This window comes from Anolis carolinensis, unplaced genomic scaffold, assembly GCF_035594765.1.
Source record: "Anolis carolinensis isolate JA03-04 unplaced genomic scaffold, rAnoCar3.1.pri scaffold_14, whole genome shotgun sequence".
Taxonomy (NCBI): domain Eukaryota; kingdom Metazoa; phylum Chordata; class Lepidosauria; order Squamata; family Dactyloidae; genus Anolis; species Anolis carolinensis.
Window position 1 is genome coordinate 6,425,576 of NW_026943825.1, and position 26,726 is coordinate 6,452,301.

General features: G+C 44.6%; 1 protein-coding gene across 3 annotated transcripts in view; it reads right to left on the reverse strand.

Annotated features, from left to right (window-relative positions):
- Positions 1-2,206: 2,206 nt before the first annotated feature.
- The window catches only part of macrod1 (mono-ADP ribosylhydrolase 1), a 336,953-nt gene continuing 312,433 nt past the window's right edge, over positions 2,207-26,726 (reverse strand). For 2 of the 3 annotated variants that reach the window (XM_062965192.1, XM_062965194.1), the window contains exons 5-10: positions 18,735-18,851; positions 6,594-6,715; positions 5,409-5,439; positions 5,236-5,309; positions 3,809-3,890; positions 2,207-2,370 (exon numbers count right to left, since the gene is read on the reverse strand). In XM_062965192.1, coding sequence (XP_062821262.1) covers positions 2,336-2,370; positions 3,809-3,890; positions 5,236-5,309; positions 5,409-5,439; positions 6,594-6,715; positions 18,735-18,851 — 461 coding nt within the window. In that variant the 3' untranslated portion in view covers positions 2,207-2,335. Of the gene's footprint in view, positions 2,371-3,679; positions 3,705-3,808; positions 3,891-5,235; positions 5,310-5,408; positions 5,440-6,593; positions 6,716-18,734; positions 18,852-26,726 lie in introns of all 3 variants that reach the window. The other variant, XM_062965193.1, reaches the window with a different exon arrangement.

The following is a 26,726-nucleotide window of genomic DNA, read 5'->3' on the forward strand; positions in this document are numbered from 1 at the left end:
CCCAGGTGACGGTCGCATTGATGAAAAACAACAGGAAAAACTCAGGACCTCAAGATTGAATTTCAAAGACTCTGGCAGAAACCAGTGCAGGTGGTCCCAGTGGTGATGGGCACACTGAGTGCCGTGCCAAAAGATCTCAGCCAGCATTTGGAAGCAATAGACATGGACAAAATTACGATCTGCCAACTGCAAAAGGCCACCCGACTTAGTTCCACCCCTCAGCTGAGGCCTCTCTGGCTTGGTTGAACCTGCTGGTAGTTACACTACTGCCAGCACAGCTCTCAGTCATCATTGGAGTGGTTAAGCCCCCCCCCCCCCCCACCATGTCAAGGTGGCACCTGCAGAATATGCCCTGGAAGAATATGTAAATATGTAAAGCAAAGTGAAGAACCTGCTTTGATTGAAGTCACAAATCAGAAACTCCTCAAAGCACACAGCAGATAAAAAATCAGTACAAGAAAACCGCACTACAAACTAGAGCTGACAGCTGGCACAACAAAACATTGCATGGAAAGTTCCTTGACAAAATTGAAGGAAAAGCTGACAAGGAGAAGACCTGGCTCTGGCTCACGAATGGGACCCTGAAGAAGGAGACAGAAGGCCTGATCCTTGCAGCCCAGGAGCAAGCCATCAGAACAAATGCAATTAAGGCCAAGATCGAAAAATCAGCTGATGACCCAAAATGCAGACTGTGCAAGGAAACCGACGAAACCATGGATCATATCCTCAGATGCTGTAAGAAAATCACACAGACAGACTACAGACAGAGGAGGCACAACTATGTGGCCCAAAGGATCCATTGGAACTTATGCCTCAAGTACCACCTGTCAGCAGTAAAGAACTGGTGGGATCACAAACCTGCAAAAATAATGGAAAATGAGCACGCAAAGATACTGTGGGACTTCCGAATCCAGACTGACAAAGTTCTGGAACACAACACACCAGACATCACAGTTGTGGAAAAGAAAACGGTTTGGATTATTGATGTCGCCATCCCAGGGGTGAGTCGCATTGATGAAAAACAACAGGAAAAACTCAAGACCTCAAGACTGAACTTCAAAGACTCTGGCAGAAACCAGTGCAGGTAGTCCCGGTGGTGATCAGCACATTGGGTGCTGTGCCAAAAGATCTCAGCCGGCATTTGGAAACAATAGACATTGACAAAATTACGATATTCCAGCTGCAAAAGGCCACCCGACTGGGATCTGCAGCATCATCTGAAAATACATCACACAGTCCTAGACACTTGGGAAGTGTTCGACTTGTGATGCTGTGAAACGAAATCCAGCATACCTATCTTGTTTGCTGTGTCATACAATAATAATAATAATAATAATAATAATAATAATAGTAAGTCCTAGTCACTTGGGAAGTGTTCGACTTGTGATTTTGATACGAATACCAGCATATCTATCTTGTTTGCTGTGTCATACAATATAATAATAATAATAATAATAATAATAATAATAATAATATTCCTAGACACTTGGGAAGTGTTTGACTTGTGATTTTGTGAAACGAAATCCAGCATATCTATCTTGTTTGCTGTGTCATACAATATAATAATAATAATAATAATAAGAAGAAGAAGTCGTCCTAGACACTTGGGAAGTGTTTGACTTGTGATTTTGTGATATGAAATCCAGCATATCTATCTTGTTTGCTGTGTCATAAAATACTAATAATAATCATCATCCGAAAATACATCACACAGTCCTAGACACTTGGGAAGTGTTCGACTTGTGATGTTGTGAAACGAAATCCAGCATATCTATCTTGTTTGCTGTATCATAATAAAATAATAATAATAAGAAAAAGAAGAAGTAGAAGAAGTCCTAGACACTTGGGAGGTGTTCAACTTGTGATTTTGTGATCCAGCATGTCTATCTTGTTTGCTGTGTCATATAATAATAATAATAATAATAATAATAATAATAATAATAATAATAATAATAGAAGAAGAAGGTCCTCCAGGTGTTTGCGACTTCCAACTCCCAAAAGCCCCAATTGTCAGGAATTCTGGGAGCTGAAGTCAAAACTCCCAGAGGACCATAGCTTGTCCAGGCCTTAAAAATGGTCAGTCTCTTGTTGCTCTATTTTCTTTCCAAGTGGGAAGTGCCAATTCCATTGAGACATGCAATGTGCAAGATGCGGTGTGTGCCTTCTAAGCCCATGAACCCTTTGCAAAAAATATTAACACTGGGACTTGCTGTGCTCTCATGTTTTATTCCAGAACGCCACCGTTTCTGGATCTCTGTTGCCCCAAAAGATGTTCCGAGGGGTTCTCCGTGTCTTGCTTTGGGAGCGCAGGGGGGTCGGCGGAGGTGAAATAGGCTCAGAGACGCGAAGGCGGAGGTCCTGCGTCAGCATCTGGCGGGAAGAAGAAAACATCTGGGACTGTTTTCCTTCTCATAGCATCTCTTACAGGAGAGTTCTGGTTATCCGACTTAAACGGGCGGGCCGAATATCGGATAACCGGATCTGTTGGATAATAGGGAAGCCGGGTGAGTGTTGCTGCGTAGCAACATGCTCCGGGTTTCTCCAAAGGCCCAGGCCTTACCGGAGGGAAGAGTTTCAAATTTTATTACCGTATATACTCGAGTATAAGCCGACCCGAATATAAGCCAAGACATCTAATTTTACCATAAAAAACTGGCAAAACTTATTGACTCGAGGGTGGGAAACGCAGCAGCTACTGGTAAATTTCAAAATAAAAAATAGATACCAATAAAACTACATTAATTGAGGGACCAGCAAGTTAAATATTTTTGAATATTTACCGTATTTCAAAATATGGAAATCTCTAGATATCTATATGTATATAGGATTTGCAAAGACTTGCAAACATAGGAGGGGGAAATTCATATATAAAATTTATATATATATATATATATATATATATATATATATAGAGAGAGAGAGAGAGAGAGAGAGAGAGAGAGAGAGAGAGAGAGAGAGATATTTATATTTAGGTACATAGGGATTGCAAAGGCTTGCAAGGGGACTACATATCTGTAGCAGAGATTAACAAATATTTCAGGGGAAAATGCTTTTATAAGATTAATGGTTATACAGTAGAGTCTCACTTATCCACCATTCACTTATCCAACGTTCTGGATTATCCAACACATTTTGTGGTCAATGTTTTCAATACATCGTGCTATTTTGGTGCTAAATTCATAAATACAGTAATTACTACATAGCGTTCCTGCGTTTATGTTGGATAAGTGAGACTCTACTGTATATATCTTCCTGACTTGCAAGGGCTTATTTTCCTTTTCAAAACATTCCCTTGGCTAAGAGCAAGGGAGGCTTTGGAAAAACAAACACACTGATAAGGGAGGAGAGAAATACATCATATATTGCAAGCAATAGCCTCTGCGGCTTTACCTTGACCCGATTATGAGCCGGGGAGGCTTTTTCAGCTGATAAAAAAAGGGCTGAAAAACTCGAGTATATACGGTACATAGTGTAATTCCTAAAGATGTCAGTTGCATTTCTCTCCCTAGCTCTGTTTTGTAAACGGGACCCACTAAAGTGACAAATCAGAAGGGTCATTCTCATCTTTAACAAGACCCTGAGTAAGATGGGATTTAACAGACAAGTAACAGGTTAGTAAGTGCTGGCTGTTGCAAAACCAAAGCAGAGCACACTGCAAACGTTTCCAGGCAGCTCTTACCCCTTCAGAGCGAGAGCGGGTCAAGCTGAAAGAACAAGAGGAAGGCGGGGTGAGGCCCTATAAGAGCTCAGACGTCCCGAGGAGGAAGAGCACGACATCCAGCCATGAAAGAGGGTGCCCGTCACTCACCAATGGGGAAAAACCGGGGCAGCTTTTCCTTGTAGATCTCGTCGTCCTTCTCCAAGAAGACACAGATGATGATTCGGTCCACCTGTGGAAGGATGCGATAACAGAAGGTGTCTGGCAGCAGAGTCACCCACCCTATTTCTATGCATTTTAGTAGTTCTGTGCATCTTACTACGAGGGTTATCCAGAAAGTAGATTACGTTTTGGAATTAAAAATGAACAAAGTATAGGAGAAAACATTTACCACATGCCGTTGAAAGCCACACCCAAATACCACTTCTCAACATGGTCGCCATTCAAATCATAGTGATGAATGAGCTTGGCAACTCCTTCCCCACAAAACTCTGCCACTTGCGCCCTCAACGCAGTGTTTTGGCAATGATGCACAGCTGCGGAAGGGCTGACTGGCTGGTTGAGGACGCAAGCGGCAGAGTTTTGGCACTTATCATAGTGATGAATGAGCTTGGCAACTCCTTCCCCACAAAACTCTGCCGCTTGCATCCTCAAAAAGTATAGGAGAAAACATTTACCATATGCAGTTGAAAGCCACACCCAAATACCACTTCTCAACATCGTCGCCATTCAAATCATAGTGATGAATGAGCTTGGCAACTCCTTCCCCACAAAACTCTGCCGCTTGCGTCCTCAAAAAGTATAGGAGAAAACATTTACCATATGCAGTTGAAAGCCACACCCAAATACCACTTCTCAACATAGTCGCCATTGAAATCGTAGCGATGAATGAGCTTGGCAACTCCTTCCCCACAAAACTCTGCCACTTGCGTCCTCAACGCAGCGTTTTGGCAACGATGTGCAGCTGCGGGCAGGGCTGACCGGCTGGTTGAGGACGCAAGCGGCAGAGTTTTGTAGGGAAGGAGTTGCCAAGCTCATTCATCGCTATGATAAGTGCCTAGATTTGAATGGCGACTATGTTGAGAAGTGGTATTTGGGTGTGGCTTTCAACTGCATATGGTAAATGCTTTCTCCTATACTTTGTTCAGGAACCCCGGTGGTGAAGTGTGTTAAAGCACTGAGCTGCTGAACTTGCAGACCGAAAAGTCCCAGGTTCAAATCCTGGGAGCGGAATGAGCACCCGCTGTTAGCCCCAGCTTCTGCCAACCTAGCAGTTTGAAAACATTCAATTGTGAGTAGATCAATAGGTACTGCTCCGGCGGGAAGGTAACAGCACTCCATGCAGTCATGCCAGCGGCCACATGACCTTGGAGGTGTCTACAGACAATGCCGGTTCTTCGGCTTAGAAATGGAGATGAGCACCAACCCCCAGTATTTTTTCTTGGTCGTGGGGATTCTGTGTGCCAAGTGAGTTCCAGGTCCATCATTGGTAGAGTTCAGAGCGCTCTTAGATTGCAGGTGAACTATACATCCCAGTACCTCCATCTCCTATAAATCATCCCCATGCCTTCCTCTACCTTCTCCTTGTTGTCTTCCAGCCACAAGTGGAGTGTGTTGAGGACAACCTCGGCAGCGGCATCATTTGGATAGCCTTTGAAAAACGTAAAAGAAGAGCGGTCTCAAAGAACAAGAGATCAGGCGGTCCCGTCCATGTTAGAGGATTTGAACTCTCTTCCCCATCTGTACTTACCAAATACACCTGTAGAAATGCATGGGAACGCCTGGGGGGGAGACAGTAAGAAAAAGGCATTAGGGAGAATCTGTAGAGGCATCACAGGTTTTGTTCATTTTCATGCAGTCATGCCGGCCACGTGACCTTGGAGGAGTCTGCGGACAACGCCGGCTCTTCGGCTTAGAAATGGAGATGAGCACCAACCCCCAGAGTCGGTCATGACTGGACTTAATGTCAGGGGAAAACCTTTACCTTTATTTAATAATATTAATAATAATAATAATTTTTTTTCGTGAAATCTTTACCTTTAAATAATAATAATAATAATAATAATAATAATAATAATAATAATAATAATAATTTTTTTGTGTCAATAATAATATTACACCGGCTCTTTGGCTTAGAAATGGAGATGAGCACCAACACCCAGAGTCGGACACGACTGGACTTAATGTCAGGGGAAAACCTTTACCTTTACTTAATAATAATAATAATAATAATAATAATAATAATAATAATAATAATAATAATATTTTCCATGTCAATAATAATATTACACCGGCTCTTTGGCTTAGAAATGGAGATGAACACCAACCCGAGAGTCGGACACGACTGGACTTAACTGCAGGGGAAATCTTTACCTTTACTTAATAATAATAATAATAATAATAATAATAATAATAATAATAATATATTTTTTCGTGTCAATAATAATATTACACCGGCTCTTTGGCTTAGAAATGGAGATGAGCACCAATCTGAGAATCGGACACGACTGGACTTAACATCAGGGGAAAATCTTTACCATTACTTAATAATAATAATAATAATAATAATAATAATAATAATAATAATAATAATATTTTTTGTGTGTGTCAATAATAATATTACACCGGCTCTTTGGCTTAGAAATGAAGATGAGCAACAACCCCCAGAGTCGGACACGACTGGACTTAACATCAGGGGAAAACCTTTACCATTACTTAATAATAATAATAATAATAATAATAATAATAATAATAATAATAATAATAATAATATTTTTTGTGTGTGTCAATAATAATATTACACCGGCTCTTTGGCTTAGAAATGGAGATGAGCAACAACCCCCAGAGTCGGACACGGCTGGACTTAATGTCAGGGGAAAACCTTTACCCCTAATAGAAGCCACCCAAAGTTCCCATTATCCCCAGACTCACTGACCACGGTCCGCAGCTTGTTCTCCACGGCACGCTTCAGGCTGTTTTTGTAGCAGTTGCCGAGCTCCTCTTTTTGGGTGGCGCTGGGCTCTCCCTGGGCGATGGGCCCCACGGTGTGGATGATGACTGGAAGAAGAGGAGAGGCACGAGGTCAGGCCAGAAACAAGCATCGCAAAGCCTTAGTCCAGCCTTTCAACAAACAAATACTCCAGGCTCTTTTTATAAACCACTAGCTTGGGTTTGCCAGCTACATCAAAGCATGAAAACGAACACAATCTGGCTCCCAGTATTAAAAGAAAACTCTAAAATCCAAACAGTAAATAAGAAACATAAGCGGAATTCCAGACATGAATCAATCAGGCGCAGCTAACGCCTCTGAACAAAGGATTCCCCCAGGCCAGGACATGAAGCTTGGAAGGACATTTAATACTAATCAAGGTGATTAATTACAGCATTCACACATAGACAAGAGTTCTTTTTCCCACTATGGACCTTTCACAGATATATAAAACCTTCCTTTTTTATGACTCTTCCTCTGGTGTTCAAATTATATTTGACTGTATCATGGTCACTATTTTATTTCTATTTATTTATTTTATTTATTACAATATTTATATCCCGCCCTTCTCACCCAACAGGGGACTCAGGGCGGCTATTTCTATTATATTTCTATTATGTTATTTCTATTATGTTAATGTGTATAATTTTGTATGTTTATTCTGATGTGTTTTTATTTTCTGTTTATTGTGAGCCGCAGCCGCCTCAAGTCCCTTCGGGGAGATGGAGGCAGGATACAAAAATAAAATTATTATTATTATTATTATTATTATTATTGACACAACAACATAGTCTGACACAGCAAACAAGATAAATGTGCTGGATTTCGTATCACAAAATCACAAGTTGAACACTTCCCAAGCGTTTAGGACTGTGTGATGTATTTTCGGATGATGTGTGCAGATCCCGGTTATTAATATTAACATTATTATTATTATTATTATTGACACAACAACATAGTCTGACACAGCAAACAAGATAAATATGCTGGATTTCGTATCACAAAATCACAAGTTGAACACTTCCCAAGCGTTTAGGACTGTGATGTATTTTCGGATGATTTATGCGGATCCCAGTTATTAATATTAATAGTAACATTATTATTATTATTATTATTATTGACACAACGACATTGTATGACACAGCAAACAAGATAGATATGCTGGATTTCGTATCACAAAATCACAAGTCGAACACTTCTCAAGTGTCTAGGACTGTGTGATGTATTTTCAGACTATGTGTGCAGATCCCGGTTATTAATATTAACATTATTATTATTATTATTATTATTATTATTGACACAACAACATTGTATGACACAGCAAACAAGATAGATATGCTGGATTTCGTTTCACAAAATCACAAGTCGAACACTTCCCAAGTGTCTAGGACTGTGTGATGTATTTTCGGATGATGCGCGCAGATCCCAGCAGGGTGGCCTTTTGCAGTTGGCAGATTGTGATTTTGTCAATGCCTATTGTTTCCAAATGCTGACTGAGATCTTTTGGCACGGCACCCAGTGTGCCCATCACCACCGGGACCACCTGCACTGGTTTCTGCCAGAGTCTTTGAAGTTCAATCTTGAGGTCCTGATAGCGGCTGAGTTTTTCCTGTTGTTTTTCATCAATGCGACTGTCACCTGGGATGGCGACATCAATGATCCAAACCTTTTTCTTTTCCACAACTGTGATGTCTGGTGTGTTGTGTTCCAGAACTTTGTCAGTCTGGATTCGGAAGTGCCACAGTATCTTTGCATGTTCATTTTCCACGACCTTTGCAGGTTTGTGATCCCACCAGTTCTTTGCTGCTGGGAGGTGGTACTTGAGGCATAAGTTCCAATGAATCCTTTGGGTCACATAGTTGTGCCTCTGTTTGTAGTCTGTTTGTGCGATTTTCTTACAGCAGCTGAGGATATGATCCATGGTTTCGTCGGTTTCCTTGCACAGTCTGCATTTTGGGTCATTGGCTGATTTTTCGATCTTGGCCTGAATTGCCTTTGTCCTGATGTCTTGCTCCTGGGCTGCAAGGATCAGGCCTTCTGTCTCCTTCTTCAGGGTCCCATTCGTGAGCCAGAGCCAGGTCTTCTCCTTGTCAGCTTTTCCTTCAATTTTGTCAAGGAACTTTCCATGCAATGTTTTGTTGTGCCAGCTGTCAGCTCTAGTTTGTAGTGCGGTTTTCTTGTACTGATTCGTTGTCTGCTGTGCTTTGAGGAGTTTCTGATTTGTGACTTCAATCAAAGCGGGTGCATCACTTGGCTTTCCATCTTCTGCCAGGGCATGTTCTTCTTCTTTGACTGCTTGTTTGACTTGCAAGAGTCCTCTGCCCCTTGATCTTCTAGGCAGATATAGCCGGTCAACATCACTGCGGGGGTGCAATGAATGATGAATGGTCATGAGTTTTCTTGTTTTTCTGTCCAAATTGTCTAGTTCTGCCTGTGTCCAGTTTATAATGCCAGCCGTATATCTTATGACAGGTATGGCCCAGGTGTTTATGGCCTTGATGGTGTTGCCTCCATTGAGCTTGCTTTTGAGAAGTTTTCCGACCCTTTGTGTGTGTATATATATGTGTGTGGGCACCAGAGGGTGCTGCAGAGCCGCCATTCAGCCCTGAGACAGCCAGAGGTTTGGCGCACTATGTGCTTGCCAGTCTACCCTGATTCAATGGCAGGATGAACATGCCACACCAACACTTTTCCACTATGTGAGCTTTGCCATGGAGAAGAGGGATTGTGCACAAAGAGGGACTGAAGCATCAACATGGAACATCTTGTGCACACTGGTCGCGCAACTCCCATGCCCAGATGGAGCTTTGTTTACAACCATGGTCTCAAAGGAAGGCTCGCAAGAAGCCTCTCCTCTTGGCCCGGCTGTGTTTTCCATTTCTAACAGCCCGTCTTTGCCAAGCCAAGGCCAAAATAATGGAATTGGAATTGGAATTATGTATCCCAGAGCTTAACATTTCAGAAATATATTCCTTTGGGGAACATTGTCATCAGAATAAGTTTTGGAGAACCCGCAAAAGATTATAGTTGTGTTCCTAGGCTGCCCTTTCTTAATATAACCCAGTGATTATATTAACGATCCAGGGGGGTGGTGATGACACCTATTAGGACACGGGGGCGGGGCCAGGGATGGGGGGCGGGGCCTCTTCCCAAGTGCTGGAGACAGGGCTGAGCACCTAGGCACCTGTTAGAACACACAGGGGGCGGAGCTAGAGGAGTGGGCGTGGCTTCTTCCTAAGAGCCCAAGACAGGGCTGATAATCTATACCTCTCCTAAGGCTCTTGTTGGGAAACAGAGGGCGGAGCTAGGAAAGGGGGCGGGGCCTCCTTCCAAGAGCCCGAGACAGGGCTGAGCCTCTATACCTCTCCTGAGAGGCCTTTTAGGAGTAAAGGGCGGGGCTAGGGGTGGGGGCGGGGCCTCTTCCCAAGAGCCTGATACAGGGCTGAGCCTCTATACTTCTCCTGAGTGGCCTTTTAGGACTAAAGGGCGGGGCTAGGGGTGGGGCCTTCTTCCAAGAGCCTGAGACAGGGCTGAGCCTCTATACCTCTCCTAAGAATCCTTTTAGGATTAAAGGACAGGGCTAGGGGTGGGGGTGGGGCCTCTTCCCAAGAGCCCGAGACAGGGCTGAGCCTCTATACCTCTCCTGAGAGGCCTTTTAGGATTAAAGGGCGGGGCTAGGGGTGGGGGCGGGGCCTCTTCCCAAGAGCCCGAGACAGGGCTGAGCCTCTATACTTCTCCTGAGAGGCCTTTTAGGACTAAAGGGCGGGATTAGGGGTGGGGGCGGGACCTCTACCCAAGAGCGTGAGACAGGGCTGAGCCTCTATACCTCCCAGGTGCTTGTGAGAACACAGGGGCGGGGTATAGAGGCCCCGCCCCCTCCTCTAGCCCCGCCCCCTGTGTCCTGGCAGGCACCGCAGGACAGGGATAGAAGCTCAGCCCTGCCTCAGAGCTTGTAACTCCGCCCATCCCAGTCCTGGCCGCCCATTTGTGGCCCCGCCCACCTCCCCTCACAGCCCTGCATCTTGGACTAGGGAAGAGGCTCAGCCCTGCCCTAGAGCAGGAGCCACGCCCACCCCTCTAAGCCACGCCTCCTTTCCAGGGGACTCTTGAGTCATATTTTTTTCTGGAAAGGGGGTGGCAGGCCAAATAAGTTTGGGAATGCAGACTCTTATAAAGTGATAGCTCTATGCCAGGGTTTCTCACTCTGGGGGTCGGGACCCCTGGGAGAGTCGCAAGGGGGTTTCAGAGGGGTTGGCAAACACCATCAGAAAATACATATTTCTGATGGTGTTAGGAACCCAAATCAGTATTTTCATGGGAGTTCTGTGTGCTAAGTTTGGTTCAATTCCATTGCTGGTGGAGTTCTGAATGCTCTTTGATTATAGGTGAACTATAAATCCCAGCCAACTACAACTCCCATAAGTCAAGGTCTATTTTCCCCAAACTCCACCAGTACTAACATTTGGGCATATTGAGTATTCGTGCCAGATCCACAGGGCTCTCTGGATGTAGAGTTGTTGTGTATTTTCCAGGCTGAATGGCCATGTTCCAGAAGCATTCTTTTCTGACGTTTCTCCCACATCTATGGCAGACATCATCAGAGGTTGTGAGGTGTGTTGGAACGAGGCAAGTGGGGTGTATATACCTGTGGAATAATGTCCAGGGTGGGAGAAAGAACTCTTGTCTGTTTGAGGCAGGTGTGAATGTTGCAATTGGCCACTTTGATTAGCACTGAATAGCCTCGCAGCTTCAAAGCCTGGCTGCTGGAATCCTTTGTTGGAAGGTGTTGTGAGTGTGTTAGAGAAGGAAAAGGAGAAGGGGATGGAGAAGAATGGGAATCCCACCCTTTCCGCTGCATTTCTTGGCCTCCTCACAGCAGGAGTGCCGAAGCAGCAAGGGCTTCCCACATCCTCTCTGGGGAAATGCAATCAAAATGCAAATCTCGGGCTGACGCGCCAACCCACTGCCCTGGTAATAAAGACAAATTGCTTCTGCAAACCCCAAGGAAAGGAAGGGCCGGCTATCCGTCAGCATCTGCCAGGGACTTGCATGACAAGTGTTGGCGCACCTCTCCTGGGACTGCCCGTGGCTCGCCAGCCCCACTGCGCCCAGCAAGAAGGTGGCTCAGCCGCTGGGCTGATAAGAACAAACTCAAAGACATGCAAGGAAAAGGAAGAAGAACTGGCCTTCTCGGTTCTTTGAAGATGCTGGAGTGAGACCTCCAAGAACTGGCCTTCTTGAGTCTTGGAAGATTCCAGAGTGAGACCTCCAAGAACTGGCTTTCTCAGGTCTTGGAAGATACTGGAGTGAGACCTCCAAGAACTGGCCTTCTCGGATCTTTGAAGATGCCAGAGTGAGACCTCCAAGAATTGGCCTTCTCAGATCTTTGAAGATGTTGGAGTGAGACCTCCAAGAACTGGCCTTCTCAGGTCTTTGAAGATGCTGGAGTGAGACCTCCAAGAAGTGGCCTTCTTGAGTCTTGGAAGATTCCAGAGTGAGACCTCCAAGAACTGGCCTTCTTGGGTCTTTGAAGATGCCGGAGTGAAACCTCCAAGAACTGGTCTTCTCAGATCTTTGAAGATGCTGGAGTGAGACCTCCAAGAACAGGTCTTCTCGGGTCTTTGAAGATGCTGGAGTGAGACCTCCAAGAACTGGTCTTCTCAGGTCTTTGAAGATGTTGGGGTGAGAACTCCAAGAACTGGCCTTCTTGGGTCTTTGAAGATGCTGGAGTGAGAACTCCAAGAACTGGCCTTCTTGGGTCTTTGAAGATGCCGGAGTGAAACCTCCAAGAACTGGCCTTCTCAGGTCTTTGAAGATGCTGTAGTGAGACCTCCAAGAACAGGTCTTCTCGGGTCTTTGAAGATGCTGGAGTGAGACCTCCAAGAACTGGTCTTTTCAGGTCTTTGAAGATGCTGGAGAGAGACCTCCAAGAACTGGTCTTCTCAGGTCTTTGAAGATGTTGGAGTGAGAACTCCAAGAACTGGCCTTCTTGGGTCTTTGAAGATGCCAGAGTGAGACCTCCAAGAACTGGTCTTCTCAGGTCTTTGAAGATGTTGGAGTGAGACCTCCAAGAACTCGTCTTCTTGGGTATTTGAAGATGCTGGAGTGAAACCTCCAAGAACTGGCTTTCTCAGGTCTTTGAAGATGTTGGAGTGAGACCTCCAAGAACTGGTCTTCTCGAGTCTTTGAAGATGCCGGAGTGAGACCTCCAAGAACTGGCCTTCTCAGATCTTTGAAGATGCTGGAGTGAGACCTCCAAGAACTGGTCTTCTCAGGTCTTTGAAGATGTTGGAGTGAGACCTCCAAAACTGGCCTTCTCAGTTCTTTGAAGATGTTGGAATGAGACCTTCAAGAACTGGCCTTCTCAGGCCTTGCAATCTCCATGGCAGCCCCGACTTCCTTGATGTTGTCAATCTACGTAGCCATTTTCTCCTTTTCTCCCTCTTTCCTTCCACTTTAAGAGGCATCGTCCCTCTTTCCCAATGAGTCACATTATTTCATGTCATGTCTAAAGTACAGCGGCCTCCATTTAGTCATCTTCCCTTCGAGTGAGACTTCAGGCTCGGTTTTAATACCCAATTATTTGTCTTTTTAGCAGTCCTTGGTAGATTCTTCTCCAGGAACTAATTTCAAATGAGCTGATCTTCTTCCTGTCAGCTTCCGTCACTGTCCAGCTTTCACTTCAGGACACAAGAATCAAAAATCGCCCGGATGATTCTGACTTTGACATATAATTATATCTCTTAAGGCTGGAGGAAATCATCTGTTTCCTTTATGACTGATTTCCCAAGTCTTAAGTCTTCCGATTTCCCGACTATTTTGAGGGTAAAAAGAAGGGGCCTGAGGCTGTGAAGATGCTTCCTCCAAGAAGAGACAGTGAGCCAGAGCTTGGAAAAGGATTTTGACGACAACGCCCAGAACAACTCCACCTGCACCTGAGCTCAACACAACACCTCAAGGCACGACTCAGATTGGTGCTGCTCCGCATCTCGGCCTGATTTACCGTCGCCAGGCTGGCCATTACGGCTGCTCTGAGTCCGATTTCTCTCGCCCGACTGTCGATCCTGGACGCGCCCCCATCTGAATGATTTAGAGGGACCTGGCATTGGCCGTGAAGGAGGTGGCTTCTCTGTCGGGGTGGGGAAAATGGAAGGAAATGTGGATCGTCTCCCCGTGGAGGTGATTTATGGAAAGACGGAGGAGCTGGCATCCTGCAGCGCTGCGCATTGACGCCGCCGTCCTTCTCCCGTGACAGGCCGATCAATAACGCTTTGCATTGGCCGTCTGAGTCTATAATATCAGCATGATAAATGGCAGCCCCGGGATGCCCAGGTTGGCGCCACTGCCCTTGCGCATCAGCAAGGGACTCGGAAGGTGTTTTAAGAACAGAAGCAACATTGCAGGACAAAAGCTTCCACCTAAACACCAGGAAGAAAGTCCTGATCGGGAGAGCTGTTCAACATACGTGGTATGGGAACCTCCTTCGCTAGAGAGGCCAGATGGCCATCTGCTGGGAGCAGAGGCGATCCACTGGCGAGGCCATTTAGGTGGTCACCTGTGGCGCAATCATTCCTGGGGTGCAGTTGAGGCCCCCGGAAGCATGGCGCCACCCCCGCCTCCTTCTTCAGGCCTTGCAGGCCTTCTTCGGGCCACCCGGCCCACCGGAAGGCCCAACGCGGGCTCCGGAAGGCCCAACGTGGGATCTGGAAGGCCTGATGCGGGCTCCAGAAGGCCTGACGCGGGCTCCAGAAGGCCCAGCACAGGCTCCAGAAGGCCGGAAGCAGGCTCAGGAAGGCCCTACGCGGGCTCCGGAAGCCCCGACGCAGGCTCCAGAAGGTCCGACGTGGGCTCTGGAAGGTCCAGCGCAGGCTCCGGAAGCCCCGACGCAGGCTCCGGAAGGCCCAGCGCAGGCTCCGGAAGCCCCGACGCAGGCTCCGGAAGGCCCAGCGCAGGCTCCGGAAGGCCCGATGTGGTCTCCGGAAGGCCCAGCGCAGGCTCCAGAAGGCCCAACGTGGGCTCCGGAAGGCCCAGAGCAGGCTCCGGAAGGCCCGATGCAGTCTCTGGAAGGCCCAGCGCAGGCTCCAGAAGGCCCAACGTGGGCTCCGGAAGGTCCAGCGCAAGCTCCAGAAGGCCCGATGCAGGCTCCGGAAGGCCCAGCGCAGGCTCCGGAAGGCCCGACGTAGGCAACAGAAGGCCCTAATCAGGCTCAGGATGGCCCAACGCGGGCTCCGGAAGCCCCAACGCAGGCACCGGAAGGCCCAACGTGGGCTCCGGAAGGCCCAGCGCAGGCTCTGGAAGGTCCGACGCAGGCTCCGGCTGTGAAGGCGGAAGAAGGCTGCAACAGACTGAGAAGCCACTCTCGTTGTGTTAACCACACCACTGCTGGGATCTGTGAAGACTGTGTGTTGACCGGCCGTGCACCGATCTCCACACATTAAAAAAAATCACGCATAGGCGTCTTCCAAGAAATGGAGGGCCATCATCCTCAAACTACGAGGGATCGTCTAAGTAAGTAAGTAAGTAAGTAAGGATTTCCCCTATTTTCAGAGTGTTGTTCTTTATTTAGGCGTTTTCTTAATCCCTCCTTATTATCCAACATTTTCCCTTATCCAACACTTTTATTTTTCAGTGATTGGTTTTTTTGGGGGGGGGCACCAAAATTTCTGTTCGCCTACACTTGAAAATTACCTTGGACCTGCTCTGGCTGGGTGGGCTTCAATGGTGTCTTCCTACTTGGCACGGAATTCGACTGGATGGCCTTTCGGGGATTCTGACAACTCTTAGATTCTTTGATTTTATGAGTTAGAGTTGGTGGAATCTCCTTCTTTGGATGTTTTAAAACAGAGGCTGTATGGCCATCTGTCAGGAGGGCTTTGATTGTGCCCTCCTGCCTTGCAGAATGGGATTGGACTGTACGCCCCTTGACATCTCCTTCAACTCTACGATTCTGTGCCCCGACAATCCATGAAACCAAAAGTGAGAGAGCTGCAACAAAGGAGCCCTTTGGATTCTCATAATATTTCCCTCTGAAAAATCGACACATGCGCACCATGCTCAATGGCTCCCAGGTGCGGAATATGAAGTGTATCTGAATGTCGGAGAGCTCACTCCTCCCTTTGGAGGCGCATGAACTTTGTGCCCCGGAGAGCATCTCTTGGCCTCAAGCCCGTGCCAGGAATGCTGATCTCCGGAAGAGCGCATCAGGGCTCCTCGCCCCTCGAAAAACGTGGCACGCATGCGAGTCACATCCTAAGTAGGTGCTTAGCATTCAGGGCAGGCGCCCCGCAGTTTCCGACAGCAGCGGCTTCAAGAAGTCGCCACGGCTACCTTGCAGGAAAACGGGGAAGCGGGAAGCGGGGAGGAGGAGGCCAAAGAGGGATGATGGGACTTGCAGTATCTTCACTCATTTCCCAGGACCACTACGACTCCCACCAATGTCTGATCAAGACCAAACTTGGTACATAGAGCCCCTCATGACCTACTCTACATTCTAGCTTGCAGTACCTTCTCTCACTTCCAGAGAGGACTGCGACTCCCACCAATGACAAAGAAGGACCAAACTTGGCACACAGAGCCCTCGTGACCCATTCTACATCCTGGTGTGGCTTGGAAGAGTTTGGACCATGGATGATGGGACTTGCAGTATCTTCACTCACTTCCCAGCACCACTACGACTGCCACCAATGTCTGATCAAGACCAAACTTGGCACACAGAGCCCTCGTGGCCCACTCTACATCTTGGTGTGGCTTGGAAGAGTTTGGACCATGGATGATAGGACTTGCAGTATCTTCACTCATTTCCCAGGACCACTACGACTCCCACCAATGTCTGATCAAGACCAAACTTGGCACATAGAGCCCCTCATGACCTACTCTACATTCTAGCTTGCAGTACCTTCTCTCACTTCCAGAGAGGACTGCGACTCCCACCAATGACAAAGAAGGACCAAACTTGGCACACAGAGCCCTCGTGACCCATTCTACATCCTGGTGTGGCTTGGAAGAGTTTGGACCATGGATTAGGGAGAAGGGACTTGCAGTATCTTCACTCACTTCACAGCACCACTACGACTGCCACCAATGTCTGATCAAGACCAAACTTGGCACACAGAGCCCTCGTGACCCACTCTACATCCTGGTGTGGCTTGGAAGAGTTTGGACCATGGATGATGGGACTTGCAGTATCTTCACTCACTTCCCAGGACCACTACAACCCCTACTAATGTCTGATCAAGACCAAACTTGACACATAGCGTCCCCATGACCTACTTTACATCCTGGCAGTGTTTGGAGGGGGATGGACCATGGACAATGAGACTTACATATGGGTGTTTTGGACTTCAACTCCCACAATTCCTAGCAGTGTGTGTGTGTGTGTGTATGTATATGTGTGTGTGTATATATATATACACACACACACACACACACACACACATATACATATATATATACACACACACACATTATTATGTATACATTATGTATATATATATATATTATACACATAATAATTTTTCATTATTACAGTAGTCTCACTTATCCAAGACTCACTTATCCAAGGTTCTGGATTATCCAAGCCATTTTTGTAGTCAATGTTTTCAATATATCATGATATTTTGGTGCTAAATTCGTAAATACAGTAATTACAACATAACATTACTGCATATTGAACTACTTTTTCTGTCAAATTTGTTGTATAACATGATGTTTTGGTGCTTAATTTGTAAAATCATAACCTAATTTGATGTTTAATCGGCTTTTCCTTAATCCCTCCTTATTATCCAACGTATTCGCTTATCCTCTACTGTAGCTACTTTGTTGTACCCAGAAAATGTGACTTATTCTCACATTTGAGAATCCACACAAACAGGAAGCGAATCCAGTTGCGGCGTGCCTTTCACCCATCCCGCCATATATATTCATTTAGGCCTCCCCATTTCTCTAGTTAAGTAAGCCTTTCTCTGTTTGCTCACTTAGCCCTTGATGAGCTAAGAGCTGTATTTGCGGGACTTTGATTAATCTGCCATTGCCTCATTTGCCTTAATTATTTTTTATTAAGAAGGGCTGCTTTTGAGCAGAGAGCATGCCAATTGTGAAATGTTGAAAGAGCCTGAGGAAGATTGCGGGCTGCCTGGATTGCATGTAAATCCATGAAACCACGGACAGGAGCAAACGTGGACTGGGTGGCTATGAAGAACAATATAGTTCTTAGCCTTTCCCTTCTTAAAGACTCTAACTATACCTCTTCAAAGAGGCTGCCTTTTTAAAACATAGTTACCAACTCCAAAACCAACTCCTAACTAACTGACTTTCAAACCCTAACTCCTTCGGACTGGATTCCAAAGCCTAACTGAAAAAGAATGCTCATCCCTCCTCCTAACTGTCACTTTGGCTCCGCCCATCTCCAGTTGCTAAGCAACTTCTCATTTGCATTCAGCCAATCAGGCAGCACCTATGATAATGGCTGCTCAACCGCTCCTCCCTGTTGTCATGATCTCCAATCTTTGACAAAGAACAGATGCCAGCCATAAAACGGGCCAGCCATAAAACCTCAATTACCCTCTGGTATGTGAGAGCCCCTATATAAATGGGCTAAAGAGAAGGTTCTGATATTCTGTACAATAAAACCTGTTGGAATCTACCAGCGTGTGTCTTGGTGCTTTTCTGGTGGAAGACTTACCCACAGCACAACTGGGAGAAGAGTTCCCGACAATTTGTACAGAATACCAGAACCTTCTCTTTAGCCCATTTATATAGGGGCTCTCACATACCAGAGGGTAATTGAGGTTTTGTGGCTGGCCCGTTTTATGGCTGGCATCTGTTCTTTGTCAGCCGATCAGAGATGTCAAAGATTGGAGATCATGACACTCCCCCAGGCTCTGCTGAGTTGTTGCCAGTGAGGCCCACAAAATGGCTGCACACCAGTCCTGCGAGGTGGGCCACATACCAACCTTGGGAGGTAGGCAAGATCCATTACAGTGGCCCTCTGCGATTCTATTATTCTACAGATGTGAAGTGATCGAATTCTGCATTTCAAACCCATGCCCCACCAATACTGGTGTCTGCCCATGATGGACAAGGACTTACATTTGGCTGGCAGACGGTACCCGCAGCTGATCTTGGCCTTGCCAGTCTCACAGCCATTCAAGGCCCGGCACTCCTCTTTCAGCAAAGGCCCGGCGGCTCGATGGATGCACCCGTCCACTACAAAAAAAAATAGGAATATTTATTAACACTCACATTGTTAAGGGGTCAAATGTTATAGAACTCCAATATGCCGATGATAACGTAGTCTGTGTGCATTCAGAAAAAGACCTACAACATCTGTTACAGAACTCCAATATGCCGATGATAACGTAGTCTGTGTGCATTCAGAAAAAGACCTACAACAGCAGTACAATATACTGATGATAACGTAGTCTGTGCGCATTCAGAAAAAGACCTACAACAGCAGTACAATATACTGATGATGACGTAGTCTGTGCGCATTCAGAAGAAGACCTACAACATCTGTTACAGAACACCAATATGCCAATGATAACGTAGTCTGTGCGCATTCAGAAGACCTACAACATCTGTTATAGAACTACAATTTACCGATGATAACGTAGTCTGTGCAAATTCAGAAGACCTACACTATGTTACAGAACTCCAATATGCTGATGATAACCCCACCCATGATGCATCCAGAGCAAACTTGCTCAACATAACAAACGTTTAAGTATTGTTGGAGTATCTTAGGGTTAACCTGGAATGATGTGAGTTGTAGTTCACCCACAACCTTATGCATTTTGTACAATTAGAAATTGGCTTTTTCAAATAATCCTGGCAAGTAGACACTAACCACCAGGAAGACACCATCAAAGCCCTCCCAACAGATGGCCATCCAGCCTCCACTTAAAAGTCTCCCGAGAAAGGGACTCCACCACGTTCTCAGCTTAAGAGGAAGGCAGTGACAAACAACTTTGGATTGCCATGGGTTGGCATTGAATGAAAGATGTGTAACAACAACCAACGTGCAAGACAGGAGCGGATCAGCCTGGTCTGTGGTCCGTGGCCCAAAGGGACGGGTGATTTGCTGTCCACGCGTAAGTCCATTAGAGAGAAGCATTGATCAGGAGGGTCCATTATTAGCTCATTCTCAGTACATCTCCCAATCCATAAAACAATATTTTATCCTCTGTTCTCCGAGGGGAGTCGATACGAGCCACAGAGGCAATGGCCATTTCTTGACCACATGGAGTCATTGGTCCCAACAGCTTGTTTCACACAGAGAGATATATATATATATATATATATATATATATATATATATATACACACACAGTAGAGTCTCACTTATCCAACACTCGCTTATCCAACGTTCTGGATTATCCAACGCATTTTTGGAGTCAATGTTTTCAATATATTGTGATATTTTGGTGCTAAATTCATAAATATAGTAATTACTACATAGCATTACTGCGTATTGAACTACTTTTTCTGTCAAATTTGTTGTCTAACATGATATTTTGGTGCTTAATTTGTAAAATCATAACCTAATTTGATGTTTAATAGGCTTTTCCTTAATGCCTCCTTATTATCCAACATATTCGCTTATCCAACATCCTGCCGGCCCGTTTATGTTGGATAAGTGAGACTCTACTGTGTATATATATATATATATATATATATATATATATATATACACACACACATACACATACACACACAATAGAGTCTCACTTATCCAAGCCTCACTTATCAAAGCCTCTGGATTATCCAAGCCATTTTTGTAGTCAATGTGTCGTGATACAGCCGCCTCTTAAAGCGCCACAACACAATGTTTTCAATATATCGTAATATTTTGGTGCTAAATTCATAAATACAGTAATTACAACATAACATTACTGCGTATTGAACTACTTTTTCTGTCAAATTTGTTGTATAACATGATGTTTTGGTGCTTAATTTGTAAAATCATAACCTAATTGATATTGAATAGGCTTTTCCTTAATCCCTCCTTATTATCCAAGATATTCGCTTATCCAAGCTTCTACCGGCCCCGTTTAGCTTGGGTAAGTGAGACTCTACTGTATATATATACACACACATACACCATATATACTCGAATATAAGCCGACCTGAATATAAGCCGATGCATCTAATTTTACCACAAAAAACTGGGAAATCATTGACTCCAGTATAAGCCAAGGCTGGGAAATTTAAGAAATAAAAATAGATAACAAAAATTATATTAATTGAGGCATCATTAGGTTTTTTTTCGTGTCAGGAGCAACCGGAGTTGCTTCTGGAGTGAGAGAATTGGCCGTCTGCAAGGACGTTGCCCAGGGGACATTGCCCAGATGTTTTGATGTTTTTACCATCCTTGTGGGAGGCTTCTCTCATGTCCCCGCATGGAGCTGGAGCTGATAGAGCAGGGGTCCCCAAACTAAGGCCCGGGGGCCGGATGCGGCCCTCCAAGGTCATTTACCTGGCCCCCGCCCTCAGTTTTAGACTTAGGCTCTCCCAAAGTCTGAAATGACTTGAAGGCACAACAACAACAACAATCCTAATTAACTTGGGCAGAAGCAGGCCCACACTTCCCATTGAAATCCTGAAAGGTTTACAAGTATGTTGGTTAAAACTGTTTTTATTTTTAAATATTGTATTGTTCTTTCATTTACTAATATTGTGCTATGGTAATAATATAATATACTGTGTATACATATAATCTTGATAATAATATTATAATGTAATACAATATAATATTTATTTATTTATTTATTACAGTATTTCTACCCCTGCCCTTCTCACCCAATAGGGGACTCAGGGCGGCTAATAATAATAATACAATATAATAATATTGTATAATATAATAATATTAATTGGAGCCCTCGGTGGCCTAGGGGATAAAAGCCTTGTGACTTGAAGGTTGGGTTGCTGACCTGAAGGCTGCCAGGTTCGAATCCCACCCGGGGAGAGCGCGGATGAGCTCCCTCTGTCAGCTCCAGCTCCATGCGGGGACATGAGAGAAGCCTCCCACAAGGATGGCAAAATATCAAAACATCCGGGCGTCCCCTGGTCAACGTCCTTGCAGACGGCCAATTTTCTCACTCCAGAAGCAACTCAAGTTGCTCCTGACACGAAAAAAATAAAAACAAAAATATTAATTATATATTATATATTAAATGTAATATTTCTAACAATATTACAGTATAGTGATATAGTACAATATAGTAATATATAATGCTAATATTGTACTATGCTAATAATATAATATATTGTATGTACATACAACTTGTAAGCCACTCTGAGTCCCCTTCGGGGTGAGAGAGTGGGGTATAAATGTAGCAAATAAATAAATAATTGTTGTCCGCGCCCCGGGGGGGGGGGGGGGTGTTGCACTACAAATAAGATATGTGCAGTGTCCATAGGAATTTGTTCGGTTTTTTTTTTCAAATGATAATTCGGCCCCTCAACAATCTGAGGGACCATGACCCGGCCCTCCACTTAAAAAGTTTGAGGACCCCTGTGATAGAGGGAGCTCATCCGCACTCTCCCCGGGTGGGATTTGAACCTGGCAGCCTTCAGGTCAGCAAACCCAACCTTCAAGTCACAAGGCTTTTATCCCCTAGGCCACCAGAGGCTCAGTAGGTTAAATGTTTTTGAATATTTATATAAAGCTCTAATTTAAGATAAGACTGTCCAACTCTGATCCAATCATTATTCTCATCTTCTTCAATGTAAATGTGCTTATGTATCCTTTTAATAATAATAGAGTGAAATAATACATGTAATAATAATAATAAATACAGGAAAATAATAAATGTAATAATAAATAGAGTAGAATAATAAATGTAATAATAATAATAAATACAGGAAAATAATACATGTTATAATAGAGTAGAATAATAAATGTAATAATAAGATCAGAGTGAAATAATAAATGTATTATTATTAATAATAAAATAGAGTAAAATAAATGTAATAGTAGCAACAATAATAGAGTACAATAATAAATGTAATAATAATAAGAGTAAAATAATAAATGTAATAATACCAATAAAAATAGAGAAAAATAATAAATGTACCACATATTCTTGAGTATAAGCTGACCCAAATATAAGCCAACCAGGATCCTCACCTAAGTATAAGCCAAGGGGGGCTTTTTCAGTCTTTAAAAAAGGGCTGAAAAACTAGGTTTATACTCGAGTATATACAGTATATGGTGTTTGCCCTTCCCTATGCTATAAGGTAAAGGTTTGCCCTTGACATTAAGCCTAGTCGACTCCGGCTCTGGGAGCTGCTGCTCATCTCCATTTCAATAATAATAATAATAATAATAATAATAATAATAATAATAATAATGATGATGATGATGATGATGATGATGACATTAACAAAATCACGATCTGCCAACTGCAAAAGGCCACCCGACTGGGATCTGCACGCATCATCCGAAAATACATCACACAGTCCTAGACACTTGGGAAGTATTCGACTTGTGATTTTGTGATACGAAATCCAGCATGTCTATCTTGTTTGCTGTGTCATAATAAAATAATAATAATAATAACTTTCTAAGCTGAAGAGCCAGCATTGTGTATAGATACCTCCTAGATCAGTGTTTCTCAACCTGGGGGACGGGACAATTAGAGTAGATGGTTTCCTCATTATAAAATATTTATTGTACATCTATGAATGAATTAGGATGTGCTTTTTTCCCCCTACTTCCAATTATCGCCGTCTGTCCTTTCTTTCCTCGATACCTTGCCCTGAAAGTCAGATGTCAAATGCTCCCCGGGGCCTTGATGGTATTTCCATGCTCTAGCTCTTGCTAGAAAAAATTGCGATCTCATTTGAATACCGCTGGAAGTAATCATACATGAGAAAATGGTAATAGGAATCTGCAGAGAGGGGTGAGCTCCCGTAGTTAGCCCCAGCTTCTGCCAACCTAGCAGTTCAAAAACATGCAAATGCGAGTGGATCAATAGGTAGGTAAAGGTAAAGGTTTCCCTTGACGTTAAGTCCAGTCATGTCTGACTCTGGGGGTTGGTGCTCATCTCCATTTCTAAGCCAAAGAGCCGGTGTTGTCCGTAGACACCTCCAAGGTCATGTGCTCACTGGCATGACTGCATGGAGCGCCCTTACCTTCCCGCCGGAGCAGTACCTATTGATCTACTCACATTTGCATGTTTTCGAACTGCTAGGTTGGCAGAAGCTGGAGCTAACAGCGGGTGCTCACTCCGCTCCCCAGATTTGAACCTAGGACCTTTTGGTCTGCAAGTTTAGCAGCTCAGCGCTTTAACACACTGTGCCACCGGAGGCTCCATATACAGTAGAGTCTCACTTATCCAACACTCGCTTATCCAACATTCTGGATTATCCAACGCATTTTTGTAGTCAATGTTTTCAATATATCATGATATTTTGATGCTAAATTCGTAAATACAGTAATTACTACATAGCATTACTGCGTATTGAACTACTTTTTCTGTCAAATTTGTTGTCTAACATGATATTTTGGTGCTTCATTCGTAAAATCATAACCTAATTTGATGTTTAATAGGCTTTTCCTTAATTATCCAACATATTCACTTATCCAACATTCTGCCGGCCCGTTTATGTTGGATGAGACTCTACTGTGTATATATATATATATATATGTGTGTGTGTGTGTGTATTTTTATACATACATATATATATATATATATATATATATATATATTGTTCACCCTTCCCTATGCTATACGGTAAAGGTTTCCCCTTGACATTAAGCCTAGTCGACTCCGACTGGGAGTTTGTGTTCATCTCCATTTCAATAATAATAATAATAATAATAATAATAATAATAATAATAATAATAATGATATTAATATCCTCAGCTGCTGTAAGAAAATTGCACAGACAGACTACAAACAGAGGCACAGCTATGTGGCCAAATGATTCATTGGAACTTATTCCTCAAGTACCACCTCCCACCACCTCCCAGTGCCACCGGGGCTCCTGAACAAAGTATAGGAGAAAACATTTACCACACCCAAATACCACTTCTCAACATAGTCGCCATTCAAATCTAGGCACTTATCATAGCGATGAAAGAGCTTGGCAACTCCTTCCCCACAAAACTCTGCCGCTTGTGTCCTCAACCAGCTGGTCACCCCTGGTGCTCATTCCGCTCCCGGGATTTGAACCTGGGACCTTTCGGTCTGCAAGTTCATCAGCTCAGCGCTTTAACGCACTTCGCCACCGGGGCTCCGTAGGCACGGCACCTAAATATAGGTGGCCTTCATTCCTGAACCTGCAAATCCTCTTCATCACTTCCTAAAGCCGTGGTTCTCAACCTTCCTGAGAAGTCCAGGAACCGAGGAGATGAAAGTAGACAATGATGATCTGAAAGCAAACTCTCCTGACATTTGGGACAATGGCAAGCGCAAGGGTGGGTTGTGTGTATCTTGCCGCTGTCGCCTGGGCTATTTCTGGCTCCGTACAAAGCAGGGAGCCTCCCGGGAGGCACCTGTCACCTCAGCTCACCACCAAGGAGATCTGGGCAACCCAAGCCCCCCTGCTCCCCATCTGCAAAGCTTGTTTCATTGCCGTGCTTGACAGACTGAGAGCTGAGTCTTTGCTCTCCTCGGCAAATCACAGAATCACAGAGTCGGAAGAGACCCCAAGGGCCATCCGGTCCAACCCCCTAGGAATCTCTAGGCCAGGGGTTCTCAACCTTCCTACTGTCGCGAGCCCTTAATACGGTTCCTCATGTTGTGCTGACCTCCAACCATAACATTATTTCCATTGCTACTTCATCACTGTCATTTTGCTCCTGTTATGAATCATAATGTAAATATCTAATATTTACCTAACTGGAAATACCCAATCCACCCAAATTTGAATACTGGTAGGGTTGAGCGGGGATTGATTTTGTCATTTGGGAATTGTAGTTGCTGGGATTTATAGTTCTTCTACAATCTAAGAGCATTCTGTACTCCACCAACAATAGAACTGAGTCCTGATAGCGGCTGAGTTTTTCCTGTTGTTTTTCGTCAATGCGACTGTCGCCTGGGATGGCAACATGAATGATCCAAACCTTTTTCTTTTCCACAACTGTGATGTCTGGTGTGTTGTGTTCCAGAACTTTGTCAGTCTGGATTCGGAAGTTCCACAGTATCTTTGCGTGCTCATTTTCCAATACTTTTGCAGGTTTGTGATTCCCACCAGTTCTTTGCTGCTGGGAGGTGGTATTTGAGGCATAAGTTCCAATGAATCATTTGGGCCACATAGTTGTGCCTCTATTTGTAGTCTGTCTGTGTGATTTTCTTACATCAGTTGAGGATATGGTCTATGGTTTCGTCGGTTTCCTTGCACAGTCTGCATTTTGGGTCATCAGCTGATTTTTCGATCTTGGCCTTAGTTGCCTTTGTTCTGATGTCTTGCTCCTGGGCTGCAAGGATCAGGCCTTCTGTCTCCTTCTTCAGGGTCCCATTCGTGAGCCACAGCCAGGTCTTCTCCTTATCTGCTTTTCCTTCAATTTTGTAAAGGAACTTTCCATGCCATGTTTTGTTGTGCCAGCTGTCAGCTCTAGTTTGTAGTGCGGTTTTCTTGTACTGATTTTTTGTCTGTTGTGCTTTGAGGAGTTTCTGATTTTTGACTTCAATCAAAGCAGATTCTTCACTTTGCTTTACATATTCTGCCAGGGCATGTTCTTCTTCTTTGACTGCTTGTTTTACTTGTAAGAGTCCTCTGCCCCTGATCTTCTAGGCATATATTATTATTATTATTATTATTATTATTATTATTATTATTATTATTATTCTCCCCCCATCCCCTTTCTCCATAGACCATGGCTGCATTATCTAACATTTCCCGTCAAAAGGGATGGGGAAGGAGCCCAAATGGTTGCCTAGCAATCATATCCTTTTGGAGCCTTTCGGCCCACCTTGACCTGGGATGCATCCCTCGTGGCGCATGGGCCCATCACCCGGGACAGATGCTCTATTTCTCTCTCTCTCCCGTAAAAACATCACCAGACAGGCTCCCGTCATCGCCGTCTCCCTCTGGCTCAGCCCCGGCCCCGGCCCCTGCATCAGCTGTTTTTCT